The sequence below is a fragment of the Lampris incognitus genome, chromosome 6, assembly GCF_029633865.1.
Source record: "Lampris incognitus isolate fLamInc1 chromosome 6, fLamInc1.hap2, whole genome shotgun sequence".
NCBI classification, from domain to species: domain Eukaryota; kingdom Metazoa; phylum Chordata; class Actinopteri; order Lampriformes; family Lampridae; genus Lampris; species Lampris incognitus.
Genome location: NC_079216.1, coordinates 68680667 through 68695828, shown reverse-complemented (window position 1 = coordinate 68695828; position 15162 = coordinate 68680667). Strand labels below are relative to the sequence as shown.

The window sequence follows — 15162 nt, the reverse complement described above, 5'->3', positions numbered from 1 at the left end:
GCTCCCGTGTTGTAAGTATAAAGTTTCTATTGGCTGCTGTGCTATAAGTATATGGTTTCTATTGGCTGTTGTGCTATAAGTATAACGTGTCTATTGGCTGCTGTGCTATAAGTATAAAGTTTTTATTGGCTGTTGTGCTATAAGTATAAAGTTTTTATTGGCTGCTGTGCTATAAGTATAAAGTTTTTATTGGCTGCTGTGCTATAAGTATAAAGTTTTTATTTGCTGCTGTGCTATAATTATAAAGTTTTTATTGGCTCCTGTGTTGTAAGTATAAAGTTTCTATTGGCTGCTGTGCTATAAGTATATGGTTTCTATTGGCTGCTGTGCTATACATATAAAGTTTTTATTGGCTGCTGTGCTATAAATATAAAGTTTTTATTGGCTGCTGTGCTATAAGTATAAAGTTTCTATTGGCTGCTGTGCTATAAGTATATGGTTTCTATTGGCTGCTGTGCTATACGTATAAAGTTTTTATTGGCTGCTGTGCTATAAATATAAAGTTTTTATTGGCTGCTGTGCTATAAGTATAAAGTTTCTATTGGCTGCTGTGCTATAAGTATAAAGTTTCTATTGGCTGCTGTGCTATACGTATAAAGTTTCTATTGGCTGCTGTGCTATAAGTATATGGTTTCTATTGGCTGCTGTGCCATAACTATATGGTTTCTATTGGCTGCTGTGCTATAAGTATAAAGTTTCTATTGGCTGCTGTGCTATAAGTATATGGTTTCTATTGGCTGCTGTGCTATACGTATAAAGTTTCTATTGGCTGCTGTGCTATAAGTATAAAGTTTTTATTGGCTGCTGTGCTATAAGTATATGGTTTCTATTGGCTGTTTTGCTATACGTATAAAGTTTCTATTGGCTCTTGTGCTATACGTATAAAGTTTTTATTGGCTGCTGTGCTATAAGTATAAGGTTTTTATTGGCTGCTGTGCTATAAGTATAAAGTTTTTATTGGCTGCTGTGCTATAAGTATAAAGTTTTTATTGGCTGCTGTGCTATAAGTATAAAGTTTTTATTGGCTGCTGTGCTATAAGTATAAAGTTTTTATTGGCTGCTGTGCTATAAATATAAAGTTTTTATAGGCTGCTGTGCTATAAATATAAAGTTTTTATAGGCTGCTGTGCTATTAATATAAAGTTTTTATAGGCTGCTGTGCTATAAATATAAAGTTTTTATTGGCTGCTGTGCTATAAATATAAAGTTTTTATAGGCTGCTGTGCTATAAATATAAAGTTTTTATAGGCTGCTGTGCTATAAATATAAAGTTTTTATAGGCTGCTGTGCTATAAATATAAAGTTTCTATTGGCTCCTTTTTGCCTATAAAAACAACAGGTACAGAGACGATGCCATCTCCAACCTGTTGCACACCACCTTAACCCACCTGGATGGGGGGAGAGGGAACTACGTACGTATGCTTTCCATATTCTACAATTCAAAGTTTAATACTATAGTCCCCCTCAATCTGGTCACGAAGATGAGGTCGCTAGGAATCAACACCCCATTGTGCAATTGGATGTACAGCTTTCTCGCTGACCGGCCCCAGGTGGTTAGGGCGGGCGGCATAACCTCCGGAACATTGATCCTCAACACAGGTGCTCCTCAGGGTTGTGTGCTGAGCCCTGTACAACATCTACACACATGACTGCAAAGCCACGGACAGTTCCACCTCCATCATCAAATTTGCAGACGACGCAGTGGTAGTAGGCCTGATTTCCAACAACAACGAACAGGCGTATCTGAACCAAGTAGATGACCTGGTACAGCGGTGCCAGTCCAACAACCTAACCCTGAACATCACTAAGACCAAAGAAATGGTGGTGAACTTCAGGAGACAGCAGGGGAAAGGATACAACCCACTAAAGATCAACGGGGGACCTGTGGAGAGGCTCTCCAGCTTTAAATACCTCGGCGTACATATCGCTGAGGACCTCACCTGGACTCTTCACACTCAGCACACAGATGTCCAGACAGAGGCTCTACTGGAGCCTATCCCAGCAGTCATTGGGCAGCAGGCGGGGAAACACCCTGGACAGGCCGCCAGGCCATCACACACACACACACACACATTCATACCTAGGGGCAATTTAGTACGGCCGATTCACTTGATCTACATGTCTCTGGACTGTGGGAGGAAACCGGAGCCCCCAGAGGAAACCCACGCAGACATGGGGAGAACATGCAAACTCCACACAGAGGACAACCCGGGACGACCCCCAAGGTTGGACTACCCCCGGGGCTCAAACCCAGGACCTTCTTGCTGTGAGGTGACCGCACTAACCACTGCGCCTCCATGCTGCTACACTAACAGTGCAATGTCTATATATAATAATAAAGCAACATCGGCCCCCTTTCATACTACTTCTGTTTATTTTTTCCCAAAGTGCTGTAAAGTGAATTTTCTGTACATTATGAGCCAACAGCGGGGGGGGGGGCTGGGGCTGGGGCTGGCAAAGGCCATTGTTTATGTCTTTAATTCAAACAATAAAGGTAATAAAACTATTACAATAAAAGATGGATCGGGCGACCGTCGGTATACTTTATCGAGACGCAGATGAGGAGGCTGCGGAGCTGAGGAGGCGAATTCAAGAGAGAAGAGCCAGGATGGTGATGATGACGAGGAGGATAGAAACTACTTAATTTTTCTCAAAAATGAATGTAATGACAGAATAACAGTGGAAGGAAAAGTGAAAATATCTTGCAGCTGTGAGCTTGGCTTTGTGGGCCTGGCTCCGCCATCTTAACGTTAACATAATGCAGTGGTTTGTGTGGTGACTGTGGGCCAGGAGGAAGCGGAAGTGAGACGGGCGTGTGAGCAGACAGGCCGGCTGGCAGACAGACAGGTCGGCTGGCAGATAGACAGGCCGGCTGACAGGCCGGCTGGCAGGCAGACAGACCGGCTGACAGACAGACAGGCCGGCAGGCAGGCAGACAGGCCGGCTGACAGGCCGGCTGGCAGACAGACAGACAGACCGGCTGACAGGCCGGCTGGCAGGCAGACAGGCCGGCTGGCAGGCCGGCTGGCAGACAGACAGGCCGGCTGGCAGACAGACAGGCCGGCTGGCAGACATACAGGCCGGCTGGCAGACAGACAGGCCGGCTGACAGACAGACAGGCCGGCAGGCAGGCAGACAGGCCGGCTGACAGGCCGGCTGGCAGACAGACAGACAGACCGGCTGACAGGCCGGCTGGCCGGCAGACAGGCCGGCTGGCAGGCCGGCTGGCAGACAGACAGGCCGGCTGGTAGACAGACAGGCCGGCTGGCAGACATACAGGCCGGCTGGCAGACAGACAGGCCGGCTGACAGGCCGGCTGGCAGACAGACAGGCCGGCTGGCAGACAGACAGGCCGGCTGACAGGCCGGCTGGCAGACAGACAGGCCGGCTGGTAGACAGACAGGCCGGCTGGCCGACAGACAGGCCGGCTGGCAGACAGACAGGCCGGCTGACAGGCCGGCTGGCAGACATACAGGCCGGCTGGCAGACAGACAGGCCGGCTGACAGGCCGGCTGGCAGACAGACAGGCCGGCTGGCAGACAGACAGGCCGGCTGACAGGCCGGCTGGCAGACAGACAGGCCGGCTGGTAGACAGACAGGCCGGCTGGCCGACAGACAGGCCGGCTGGCAGACAGACAGGCCGGCTGACAGGCCGGCTGGCAGACAGACAGGCCGGCTGGCAGACAGACAGGCAGGCTGACAGGCCGGCTGGCAGGCAGACAGGCCGGCTGGCAGACAGACAGACCGGCTGACTGGCAGACAGACAGGCCGGCTGGCCGGCTGGCAGGCAGACAGGCCGGCCTGCTAGTTTGTGGAGCGTCTCAACTCCGAAAACGTTTGAGCAATTTTTTTATTCGCCATCAATTTTCGTTAAACTGCCAATATTTGAAATGTACATAGTTGATTTCTCCCCCGAAAATGTCTAAGAAGTGACTTTAATGATGAAATACCTTACGAAAAGTGGAGAGAGAAAAACCTCATACCGCTGCTCGCCTCTCCCTCCGCTGCGCCAGTGCCACGCTTGAAGGCCGAAAGGAACTCTGGGATATGCGTGTTGACACGTTTTTCTTTTTTATTAGCAAATTTACAAGAAAGACGCGCTCATACAAGTTGCCACCAGGGGGACCCTCGGTAAAATGGGCGTGTCAACAACACTTCCGGGAATTACTTTAACCGTTCTTGGCGTATTGCGAACTTGTGTTTTGGGACAATACTCGGGCTGCGACCGATGGCGTTTTACAAGGACACAAGAACGCAAGCAGACAAAAAGGCAGACTGAGAAAGGGCCATGGTGTTGAGGTGGGAAACTGGCGGTACAGGGCTCCCTGGATATCGACCCTGCTCCCATTCACACGGCGCCCCTTGCAGGAAGCGTCCCTGAACGTTTCAGGGAAAGACTGCATGTGTGAAAGGCATGCAAAGTGGGAGAGAGCCGCGATCCTCATGTATGGGGGGGAGGAGGGGAGGGGTTACCCAGCCTCATGTATGGGGGGGGGAGGAGAGGGGTTACCCAGCCTCATGTATGGGGGGTAGGGGGGGGTTACCCAGCCTCATGTATGGGGAGGGGGTTACCCAGCCTCATGTATGGGGGGTAGGGGGGGGTTACCCAGCCTCATGTATGGGGGGGAGGAGGAGAGGGGTTACCCAGCCTCATGTATGGGGGGGGGGGGGAGGAGAGGGGTTACCCAGCCTCATGTATGTTGGGGTAGGGGGGGTTACCCAGCCTCATGTATGGGGGGGGAGGGGTTACCCAGCCTCATGTATGGGGGGGAGGGGTTACCCAGCCTCATGTATGGGGAGGGGGTTACCCAGCCTCATGTATGGGGGGGAGGAGGGGAGGGGTTACCCAGCCTCATGTATGGGGGGGAGGGGTTACCCAGCCTCATGTATGGGGGGGAGGAGGGGAGGGGTTACCCAGCCTCATGTATGGGGGGGAGGGGTTACCCAGCCTCATGTATGGGAGGGAGGAGGGGAGGGGTTACCCAGCCTCATGTATGGGGGGGAGGGGTTACCCAGCCTCATGTATGGGGGGGGAGGAGGGGTTACCCAGCCTCATGTATGGGGGGGAGGGGTTACCCAGCCTCATGTATGGGAGGGAGGAGGGGAGGGGTTACCCAGCCTCATGTATGGGGAGGGGGTTACCCAGCCTCATGTATGGGGGGTAGGGGTTACCCAGCCTCATGTATGGGGGGGGAGGAGGGGTTACCCAGCCTCATGTATGGGGGGGAGGAGGGGAGGGGTTACCCAGACCCAGCTCCTGTTCTATATTTTCCTGTGTGACGATAACGACTTTACTTTTTCTTCTGTTCTGCTCCTTGTTTCTTTATTGAGTCTTTTAATCTGTTGTATTTTTTTTGTTTTATCTAATCTGTCCATGGTTACAACGTACAATCCGACAAGAATGAAAAAGTAAACCATCTTACTGATATTAGTACAATAAAATTGATCGCAAAAAAAGGTTTTAGCCGAACATGACCAAATGGTTACTACTAGTATGCCATGAAGGTTGAATCAGCTCATCTCAATAAACGTTGTATCCAGATGAGCTGATTCAACCTTCCTTGGAAGGTTGAATCAGCTCATCTGGTTGAATCCAAACTAATTTGAATTTCAATTGAATTTGAAAATTCAAATCTGAATTTGGTTGAAGTTTGTGCTCTTGTAGTTTCTGGATCTGTTTTTGTCTTTGTGTTGCACTGCTTGGGGAAACGATGTTTCGTGTAATTTCATGTGTGCAAGTACATGAAATGAAACGACAAATGAAGTGATTCTGATTCTGATAGTATGCCTTACATTGCATCCTTTGGAATTATTGCACCTGTGTATTTTACAAAGTTAGTTCTGAAACGACATATTGTTCAGACCCAACACAGTGTTCAAAAGGATAAAAGGCCACTGAAAAAGAGAATACTATGGCGACTAGGCATCAAAACCGCTTGTGTTGGGTAAAGTCAAGCACTGGAAGCACAATGGCCTCCTGTCATCATAATGCTGCATTCACACCAAACCGGGACACTGGAAACCGCAGTTGGCAAACCAGAACGGGTCAAACCACAAACTGCGCGACAGAACAGTTGGACGGTTTCAAAAAAAATTACATGGGTTTCTATGATGATGTTGTATTGTTTGCAAAAAACTAAATAGTACAAACATGTTTTGTGCCTTTTTATTATGGTTCTGTCAAATCATATACCTATATAATTAATCCGCCAGCCATGTAACATCCGGTTGTCAATTCCCCCCCCAGTTGTACTTGGCTAATTACCCTAGCCTTCACATCCGGCTTCCCACCCTCAGACACAGCCAATTGTCTGTAGAGACGCCTGACCAAGCCGGAGGTAACATGGGGATTCGAACTGCCGACCTCCGTGTTGATAGGCAACGGAATAGACCGCTACGCTACCCAGGCGCCCCCAGTTGTCAATTCTATCGTGGAGCATGGCAAAAACGTCTGCCGTATCATCTGATTTTACCGTCCTGCTCTCATCCACAATAATGACTTCCGGTTTCCCGTGTGCCGTTAACCAGATTCCATGTGAGTACAGCACAGCTCTGTTCAGACCGAAGCTCCACTAAAGACCAGTATCTTGAGTTTAGAGCTCCAATAGAGACCAGTATCTTGAGTTTAGGGCTCCAGTAGAGACCAGTATCGTGGGTTTAGGGCTCCAGTAGAGACCAGTATCGTGGGTTTAGGGCTCCAGTAGAGCCCAGTATCGTGGGTTTAGGGCTCCAGTAGAGCCCAGTATCGTGGGTTTAGGGCTCCAGTAGAGACCAGTATCGTGGGTTTAGGGCTCCAGTAGAGACCAGTATCGTGGGTTTAGGGCTCCAGTAGAGACCAGTATCGTGGGTTTAGGGATCCAGTAGAGACCAGTATCGTGGGTTTAGGGCTCCAGTAGAGACCAGTATCGTGGGTTTAGGGCTCCAGTAGAGACCAGTATCGTGGGTTTAGGGCTCCAGTAGAGACCAGTATCGTGGGTTTAGGGCTCCAGTAGAGACCAGTATCGTGGGTTCAGGGCTCCAGCAGAGACCAGTATCGTGGGTTCAGGGCTCCAGCAGAGACCAGTATCGTGGGTTCAGGGCTCCAGCAGAGACCAGTATCGTGGGTTTAGGGCTCCAGTAGAGACCAGTATCGTGGGTTTAGGGCTCCAGTAGAGCCCAGTATCGTGGGTTTAGGGCTCCAGTAGAGACCAGTATCGTGGGTTTAGGGCTCCAGTAGAGCCCAGTATCGTGGGTTTAGGGCTCCAGTAGAGCCCAGTATCGTGGGTTTAGGGCTCCAGTAGAGCCCAGTATCGTGGGTTTAGGGCTCCAGTAGAGACCAGTATCGTGGGTTTAGGGCTCCAGTAGAGACCAGTATCGTGGGTTTAGGGCTCCAGTAGAGACCAGTATCGTGGGTTTAGGGCTCCAGTAGAGACCAGTATCGTGGGTTTAGGGCTCCAGTAGAGACCAGTATCGTGGGTTTAGGGCTCCAGTAGAGACCAGTATCGTGGGTTTAGGGCTCCAGTAGAGACCAGTATCGTGGGTTTAGGGCTCCAGCGGGCAACGGAAACCACAGGAAGCATGTGGTTTCTGTGTGTGGTTGATTACGAGGCATGATGAGCTGTCGTCCATTTTTACATGATCCAGGCACTTCTGTGATAGTTACAAAATATGGTTTGTCAACAAAAATAGTTTCTTTTGTGTTTTGTGTTTTTTTGTTTGTTTGTTTGTTTGTTTGTTTTTTTGCCCATGGGTTTAAACCGCAGCACGACTTCATTAGAAAATTCCCACATTACAATTTAAGGCAACAAACAACAAAAGACAAGAGAAATGTCAGCATGTGCTCGAGTATGATCTGGTGTTTCAAGATGAGGACTGTCTTAGGGCTCCATAAGCAGCTGTCAGCAAGTGGCTCATTTGCAACATGTGAAAACAGGACACTGGTCTGCAAAAGTGGACCTTTTAAAATCCACAGAACAACTGTGTCCACCACCATCTCACATCCTCCACAAATCAAAAGGAGCAAGACAGTGCCTTGCTCAAAGACCTGCTGCCTGCGTCCATACAGCTGGATCAAATGTCGTGTATGTGACAGAATTAACAAGCCTATGATGAAAAAAACAAAAACACACAGCCTTCCATCCCATCAAGAGTTACAGCACAATAAAAGCCGACGTGCACAGGCAAGGCCATGCAGCGAGTCCTCTAGGAACAAGACCGCGGGGAACAATTCCTCCAATTCATTCAAAGTTGGCAGTCCTGCAGTGGTGAGCCCAGCCATTTCCTACTTGTGTCACGGCACCAGATCAGTCTGCGTAGATTATTTCCTGAGACCCCGTATCAAACTCTCATCTAATGAGAAACAATAGTAGAGTCAAGAGTCCAACAGCTAAACAGGAAGGCCTCAGTACTGTAATTTAAGCGTATAAATAAGTAACTTTCACGTTTCCCCTGCAGAGCCACGCTCCCTTCAAAAAGAGAGGCTTTGACAGCAGCCTTTCTAAAGAAAGCATGTCCAAGAGCTGACTCTGGAATCGAGTTTAACATGAAGCAATGGCAAATTTACTGGGCAGGACAAGCTAATTATAGCTTATTACTTGTTCTGGGGCAGACTGTGGCAACAAAGCGAGGAACGCATGTAATGTGTGACCGAGCAGATGTCAACAGAAAGCAGGATGTCCGATATCCATCACTTTCACAAAACTGTTCATGTGCACACCGATGACATACTGCAGCAGTGTAATCTAGCAGACTGCCATACGCCCCCATATAACTCACCCCGTTACCTCCTCGTTTTAATATCAGGAAAGTCATGTACACATGCACATACACTTGGAACAGCTGCCACATAGTATTTCTCAAGCATTGCTCAGCAATATGAAGCCTGAACCATGTGCTGCATCATCACCTTCCTGGTGGAGTAAGAAAGGGTGGATGAGAGCACATAGACACCTAATGGACCAGGAAGACAAACAACCTTTAAAGGACTTGGGTCTGCTCAAGGTGTTTGAGGAAGTCACAGATTTGACCTGTCCTGAGTAAACATAGGCACAGAACCAGAGCTGTGTAACTGGGGTCATGTTGCGCTAACACACACACACACACACACACACACACACACACACACACACACACACACACAGGTGGCCATGGCTGAGGTGGGTGCCTGCGGGCCCTTTGCTTTACATACCACCGAGCTTTGATAAGGTACTCTGCAGTCCTGTCAAACAGCACTGGTTAATGAATCACTGATAACGGGTTCACGCCTCTGCTGTGCAGCAACAGCGTGTTGAGCCTTAACCACTCTGAACCACTTGGGATTCAGACTCAGGCCCACAGATGACACGTCTGCACTGACGAACGACTAGCCCACAATATGTCACAGAAAAATTTCAACACGTAAAGTCAGCTGTTGTGGCAAATTCTGCTAACAGATTGTTAATTAGTGTTACATGTGTACAAACTGGTCTATCGGAAACCATTTCAGCAACCATTTGCTCAAATCATTTGGCGCTCGGGGACAAGGTAAATACACTGGATTCACCCATATGAAAAGCGACTGCAGGAAAGTCCAACATCCTGTCAAAAAAGTACCACATCTGTAATGTGGACCATTTCATGACTTGTGATGCCATACATTTTATGCATTTTTAGGCAAACAAGGTACAAACCTTGGTGGATAGCAGTATTCCTTTTTCATATGAGAAATCAAACAGATATCAACAAGTGCCAGCTTCTGACGAGCAAAGTGAATGAAAATACCAGGAAGAGTCTGGATGAAAACACCAGGGAAGAGTCTGGATGAAAACACCAAGAAGAGTCTGGATGAAAACACCAGGGAAGAGTCTGGATGAAAACACCAGGGAAGAGTCTGGATGAAAACACCAGGGAAGAGTCTGGATGAAAACACCAAGAAGAGTCTGGATGAAAACACCAGGGAAGAGTCTGGATGAAAACACCAGGGAAGAGTCTGGATGAAAACACCAGGAAGAGTCTGGATGACAACACCAGGGAAGAGTCTGGATGAAAACACCAAGAAGAGTCTGGATGACAACACCAGGGAAGAGTCTGGATGAAAACACCAGGAAGAGCCTGGATGAAAACACCAGGAAGAGTCTGGATGAAAACACCAGGGAAGAGTCTGGATGAAAACACCAGGGAAGAGTCTGGATGAAAACACCAAGAAGAGTCTGAATGAAAACACCAGGAAGAGTCTGGATGAAAAGACCAGGGAAGAGTCTGGATGAAAACATCAGGAAGAGTCTGGATGAAAACACCAGGCAAGAGTCTGGATGAAAACACCAGGAAGAGTCTGGATGAAAACACCAGGGAAGAGTCTGGATGAAAACACCTAGAAGAGTCTGGATGAAAACACCAGGAAGAGTCTGGATGAAAACACCAGGGAAGAGTCTGGATGAAAACACCAGGGAAGAGTCTGGATGAAAACACCAGGAAGAGTCTGGATGAAAACACCAAGAAGAGTCTGGATGACAACACCAGGGAAGAGTCTGGATGAAAACACCAGGGAAGAGTCTGGATGACAACACCAGGGAAGAGTCTGGATGACAACACCAGGGAAGAGTCTGGATGAAAACACCAAGAAGTCTGGATGAAAACACCAGGAAGAGTCTGGATGAAAACACCAGGGAAGAGTCTGGATGAAAACACCAGGAAGAGTCTGGATGAAAACACCAAGAAGAGTCTGGATGAAAACACCAGGGAAGAGTCTGGATGAAAACACCAGGGAAGAGTCTGGATGAAAACACCAAGAAGAGTCTGGATGAAAACACCAAGAAGAGTCTGGATGAAAACACCAGGAAGAGTCTGGATGACAACACCAGGGAAGAGTCTGGATGAAAACACCAAGAAGAGTCTGGATGAAAACACCAGGGAAGAGTCTGGATGAAAACACCAGGAAGAGTCTGGATGACAACACCAGGGAAGAGTCTGGATGAAAACACCAGGAAGAGTCTGGATGACAACACCAGGGAAGAGTCTGGATGAAAACACCAGGAAGAGTCTGGATGACAACACCAGGGAAGAGTCTGGATGAAAACACCAGGAAGAGTCTGGATGAAAACACCAGGAAGAGTCTCGATGAAAACACCAGGAAGAGTCTGGATGAAAACACCAGGGAAGAGTCTGGATGAAAACACCAGGGAAGAGTCTGGATGAAAACACCAGGGAAGAGTCTGGATGAAAACACCAGGGAAGAGTCTGGATGAAAACACCAGGAAGAGTCTGGATGACAACACCAGGCAAGAGTCTGGATGAAAACACCAGGAAGAGTCTGGATGAAAACACCAGGGAAGAGTCTGGATGAAAACACCTAGAAGAGTCTGGATGAAAACACCAGGAAGAGTCTGGATGAAAACACCAGGGAAGAGTCTGGATGAAAACACCAGGGAAGAGTCTGGATGAAAACACCAGGAAGAGTCTGGATGAAAACACCAAGAAGAGTCTGGATGACAACACCAGGGAAGAGTCTGGATGAAAACACCAGGAAGAGTCTGGATGACAACACCAGGGAAGAGTCTGGATGACAACACCAGGGAAGAGTCTGGATGAAAACACCAAGAAGTCTGGATGAAAACACCAGGAAGAGTCTGGATGAAAACACCAGGGAAGAGTCTGGATGAAAACACCAGGAAGAGTCTGGATGAAAACACCAAGAAGAGTCTGGATGAAAACACCAGGGAAGAGTCTGGATGAAAACACCAGGGAAGAGTCTGGATGAAAACACCAAGAAGAGTCTGGATGAAAACACCAAGAAGAGTCTGGATGAAAACACCAGGAAGAGTCTGGATGACAACACCAGGGAAGAGTCTGGATGAAAACACCAAGAAGAGTCTGGATGAAAACACCAGGGAAGAGTCTGGATGAAAACACCAGGAAGAGTCTGGATGACAACACCAGGGAAGAGTCTGGATGAAAACACCAGGAAGAGTCTGGATGAAAACACCAGGAAGAGTCTGGATGACAACACCAGGGAAGAGTCTGGATGAAAACACCAGGAAGAGTCTGGATGACAACACCAGGGAAGAGTCTGGATGAAAACACCAGGAAGAGTCTGGATGAAAACACCAGGAAGAGTCTGGATGACAACACCAGGGAAGAGTCTGGATGAAAACACCAGGAAGAGTCTGGATGACAACACCAGGGAAGAGTCTGGATGAAAACACCAGGAAGAGTCTGGATGAAAACACCAGGAAGAGTCTCGATGAAAACACCAGGAAGAGTCTGGATGAAAACACCAGGGAAGAGTCTGGATGAAAACACCAGGGAAGAGTCTGGATGAAAACACCAGGAAGAGTCTGGTGGCTGTGAACAGGGGGCAGTTTGACGAACAATTTGAGGCAGTGAGAAGGGAAGGAGAAAAAGGAGGTGGGCGCGGCAGACTCCCTCCACGGGGCCAGCTTGTTTTCTCAAGCCTGTCATGGAGGCCAGAGGGCACCAGCGAAACCACTGAGAAAATCCACCTTGTGCAGAAAAGCTGTCTGGATAAACCACCACCAGGCTCTGTGCTTGTGTCACCTCTGTTTCGCTGCGTGGGAGATCAGGCAACTTCCTTTACACGTATGTGCACCTCATCACCAAACTGGCAGCAATGACGGAAGGCCAACATTGCAGTAAACCCGTGGCCAAGTAGGCAGCAGTAATGTGCAGGAAAACCAGCACGTGTAAATGAAACCACACCGCCTCTGTCCTGGAAGTCAGGGTGGAGGTAACGTTGAGAGCAGAGCTCTCACGCGTGTTCAGATGAAAGTGGATGGCTTGAGGAGTCAGAAATGACGTGGTACGGGTGCATCGTAGACCGGACAGAATGTCCTCCAGGACTTAACGCAGACGGAGTGTTTACCACACTGATGGTCGAGCCTAAAATCAAACACCGGCTTCAACATAACAGGACTGGATGGGGTGTCTGGGCTACCCCGTGAAGAGACACGATGACTTAACCTACGGTCCAGTCTTCTTGATTCGTAACGTCCTCACGCTGCGCTACACGGACCTGCCGTGGGTCTTCTGCACCTGCACCTGCTGCAGTCGCCCTGCTTACAGCCGCTCACATATGCAGCCGTCCTGTCAACTCTGCGTAAAGGCGTCAATCTGCACTTCCATGAGAGGCAGCCAGCCAGCCAGCCTGTTCCCCGCCAGGCCTCTGTGCCCCTGGAGGAAAAAGTTTGAACCGCGCAGCGCCATCCACAGTGCCATCCACAGCGCCATCCACAGTGCCATCCACAATGCCATCCACAGCGCCATCCACAATGCCATCCACAGAGCCATCCACAATGCCATCCACAGCGCCATCCACAGTGCCATACACAGCGCCATCCACAGCGCCATCCACAGTGCCATACACAGCGCCATCCACAGCGCCATCCACAATGCCATCCACAGAGCCATTCACAATGCCATCCACAGCGCCATCCACAATGCCATCCACAATGCCATCCACAGCGCCATCCACAATGCCATCCACAGCGCCATCCACAGTGCCATACACAGCGCCATCCACAGCGCCATCCACAATGCCATCCACAGCGCCATCCACAGCGCCATCCACAATGCCATCCACAATGCCATCCACAGCGCCATCCAGGTCAAAGCAGTGTACTGTAACGTAGACGAGCAAGCCTTGGTTTCCTAGTTGTTTAGTGAAACTAAAGAGACATAGCGGAGGGGAGGAACCCCACATGAACCTCCCATTAGTAATGAAGAAGACAGTAACGTACCCCAAAGTGCTGATGAAGCCGTTGACCGAGCCTTCCGCGTAAAGAGACACGATGTCTCCAATGTGGAGGAAACTGGACCTGAGCTCTGCCATGTCACTGGCACCTCATACGAGCCTCTCTGCCAAATGTCCAGCTTCTGGTCTTCTGGTCGGGCCACACGTTACCGCGTACCCAGTCTGGCGTCAATCCACACTCACTTTCTTTCTTTCTTTCTTCCTCCCTCACTTTCTTTCTTTCTTCTTCGCGTCCTTTCTTCCGCGGCAGAAATCGGCGTAAACAAGACGACAGAGAAATACCGCCTTCACATGACGGCAGACCGGCGTGGGGGAAGGCAACTGTAGAGTAAGCGTTGTGGTTTGTACTTATCCAACTTCTTCCTGTATGTCAGGCTGCTCTTCTTCGCGACTGCTTGGTGGGCGGAGACTGAGCTGTCAGGCTGCGCGCGAGTTCCGTCCAGCCACCAGCTGTGGTTGGCTGGCTAGTGGCGCTTACAGCGCAGCGCGCCGGGCTCGGGCTTCTCCACACATCCACCCACCGCCTGCCTGCCTGTCTGCCTGCCTGCCTGCCTGCCTGCCTGCCTGCCTGTCTGCCTGCCTGCCTGCCTGCCTGCCCGTCTGCCTGCCCGCCTGCCTGCCTGCCTGCGCGTCTGCCTGCCCGTCTGCCTGCCTGCCTGCCTGCCAGCCCGCCTGCCTGCCTGCCTGCCCTTGCTTGGCCTTCGCTTTGCCGTGACACACTTGTAATGCGTGTGTGCGTGTGGGTGTGTGCACGCGCGCATGTGTGTGTTTTAGGGAGAGCGAGCACACGTGCACGCACGCGTTCGAGTGCGCATTGGCCGTGCGTACGCTCGCGTGGGCGTGTGTCTGTTGTCTCGTACTTTCAACAGGTGTTGTGCGTTTCCGGTCTCGTTCCACAGCAAACACCCCGACACACACCGCACCAGTTAAACATTAAAATAGATAGACAGACAGACAGACAGACAGATGGATAGACAGACAGACAGACAGACAGACAGACAGATGGATAGATAGACAGACAGACAGACAGACAGAATGACAGACAGACAGACGGATGGATGGATGGACAGACAGACAGACAGACAGATACATAGATAGACAGACAGACGGACGGACAGACAGATAGATAGACAGACAGACAGAATGACAGATAGATAGACAGACAGACAGAGGGATGGATGGATGGATGGATGGATGGATGGACGGACGGACAGACAGACGGACGGACGGACAGATGGATAGACAGACAGACAGACAGAATGACAGATAGATAGACAGACAGACGGATGGTTGGATGGATGGATGGACGGACGGACGGACAGACAGACAGACAGACGGACAGATGGATAGATAGACAGACAGACAGAATGACAGATAGACAGACAGATGGATAGATAGACAGACAGACAGACAGACAGATGGATAGATAGACAGAATGA

The 15162-nt window shown here is 49.6% G+C and overlaps 1 protein-coding gene across 1 annotated transcript in view; it reads right to left on the bottom strand.

Annotated features, from left to right (window-relative positions):
* The window catches only part of itpr2 (inositol 1,4,5-trisphosphate receptor, type 2), a 159517-nt gene extending 145716 nt beyond the window's left edge, over window positions 1–13801 (bottom strand). The window contains exon 1 of the mRNA XM_056281998.1: window positions 13710–13801. Coding sequence (XP_056137973.1) covers window positions 13710–13801 — 92 coding nt within the window. The remainder of the gene's footprint in view (window positions 1–13709) is intronic.
* Between the last annotated feature and the right edge of the window lie 1361 nt (window positions 13802–15162).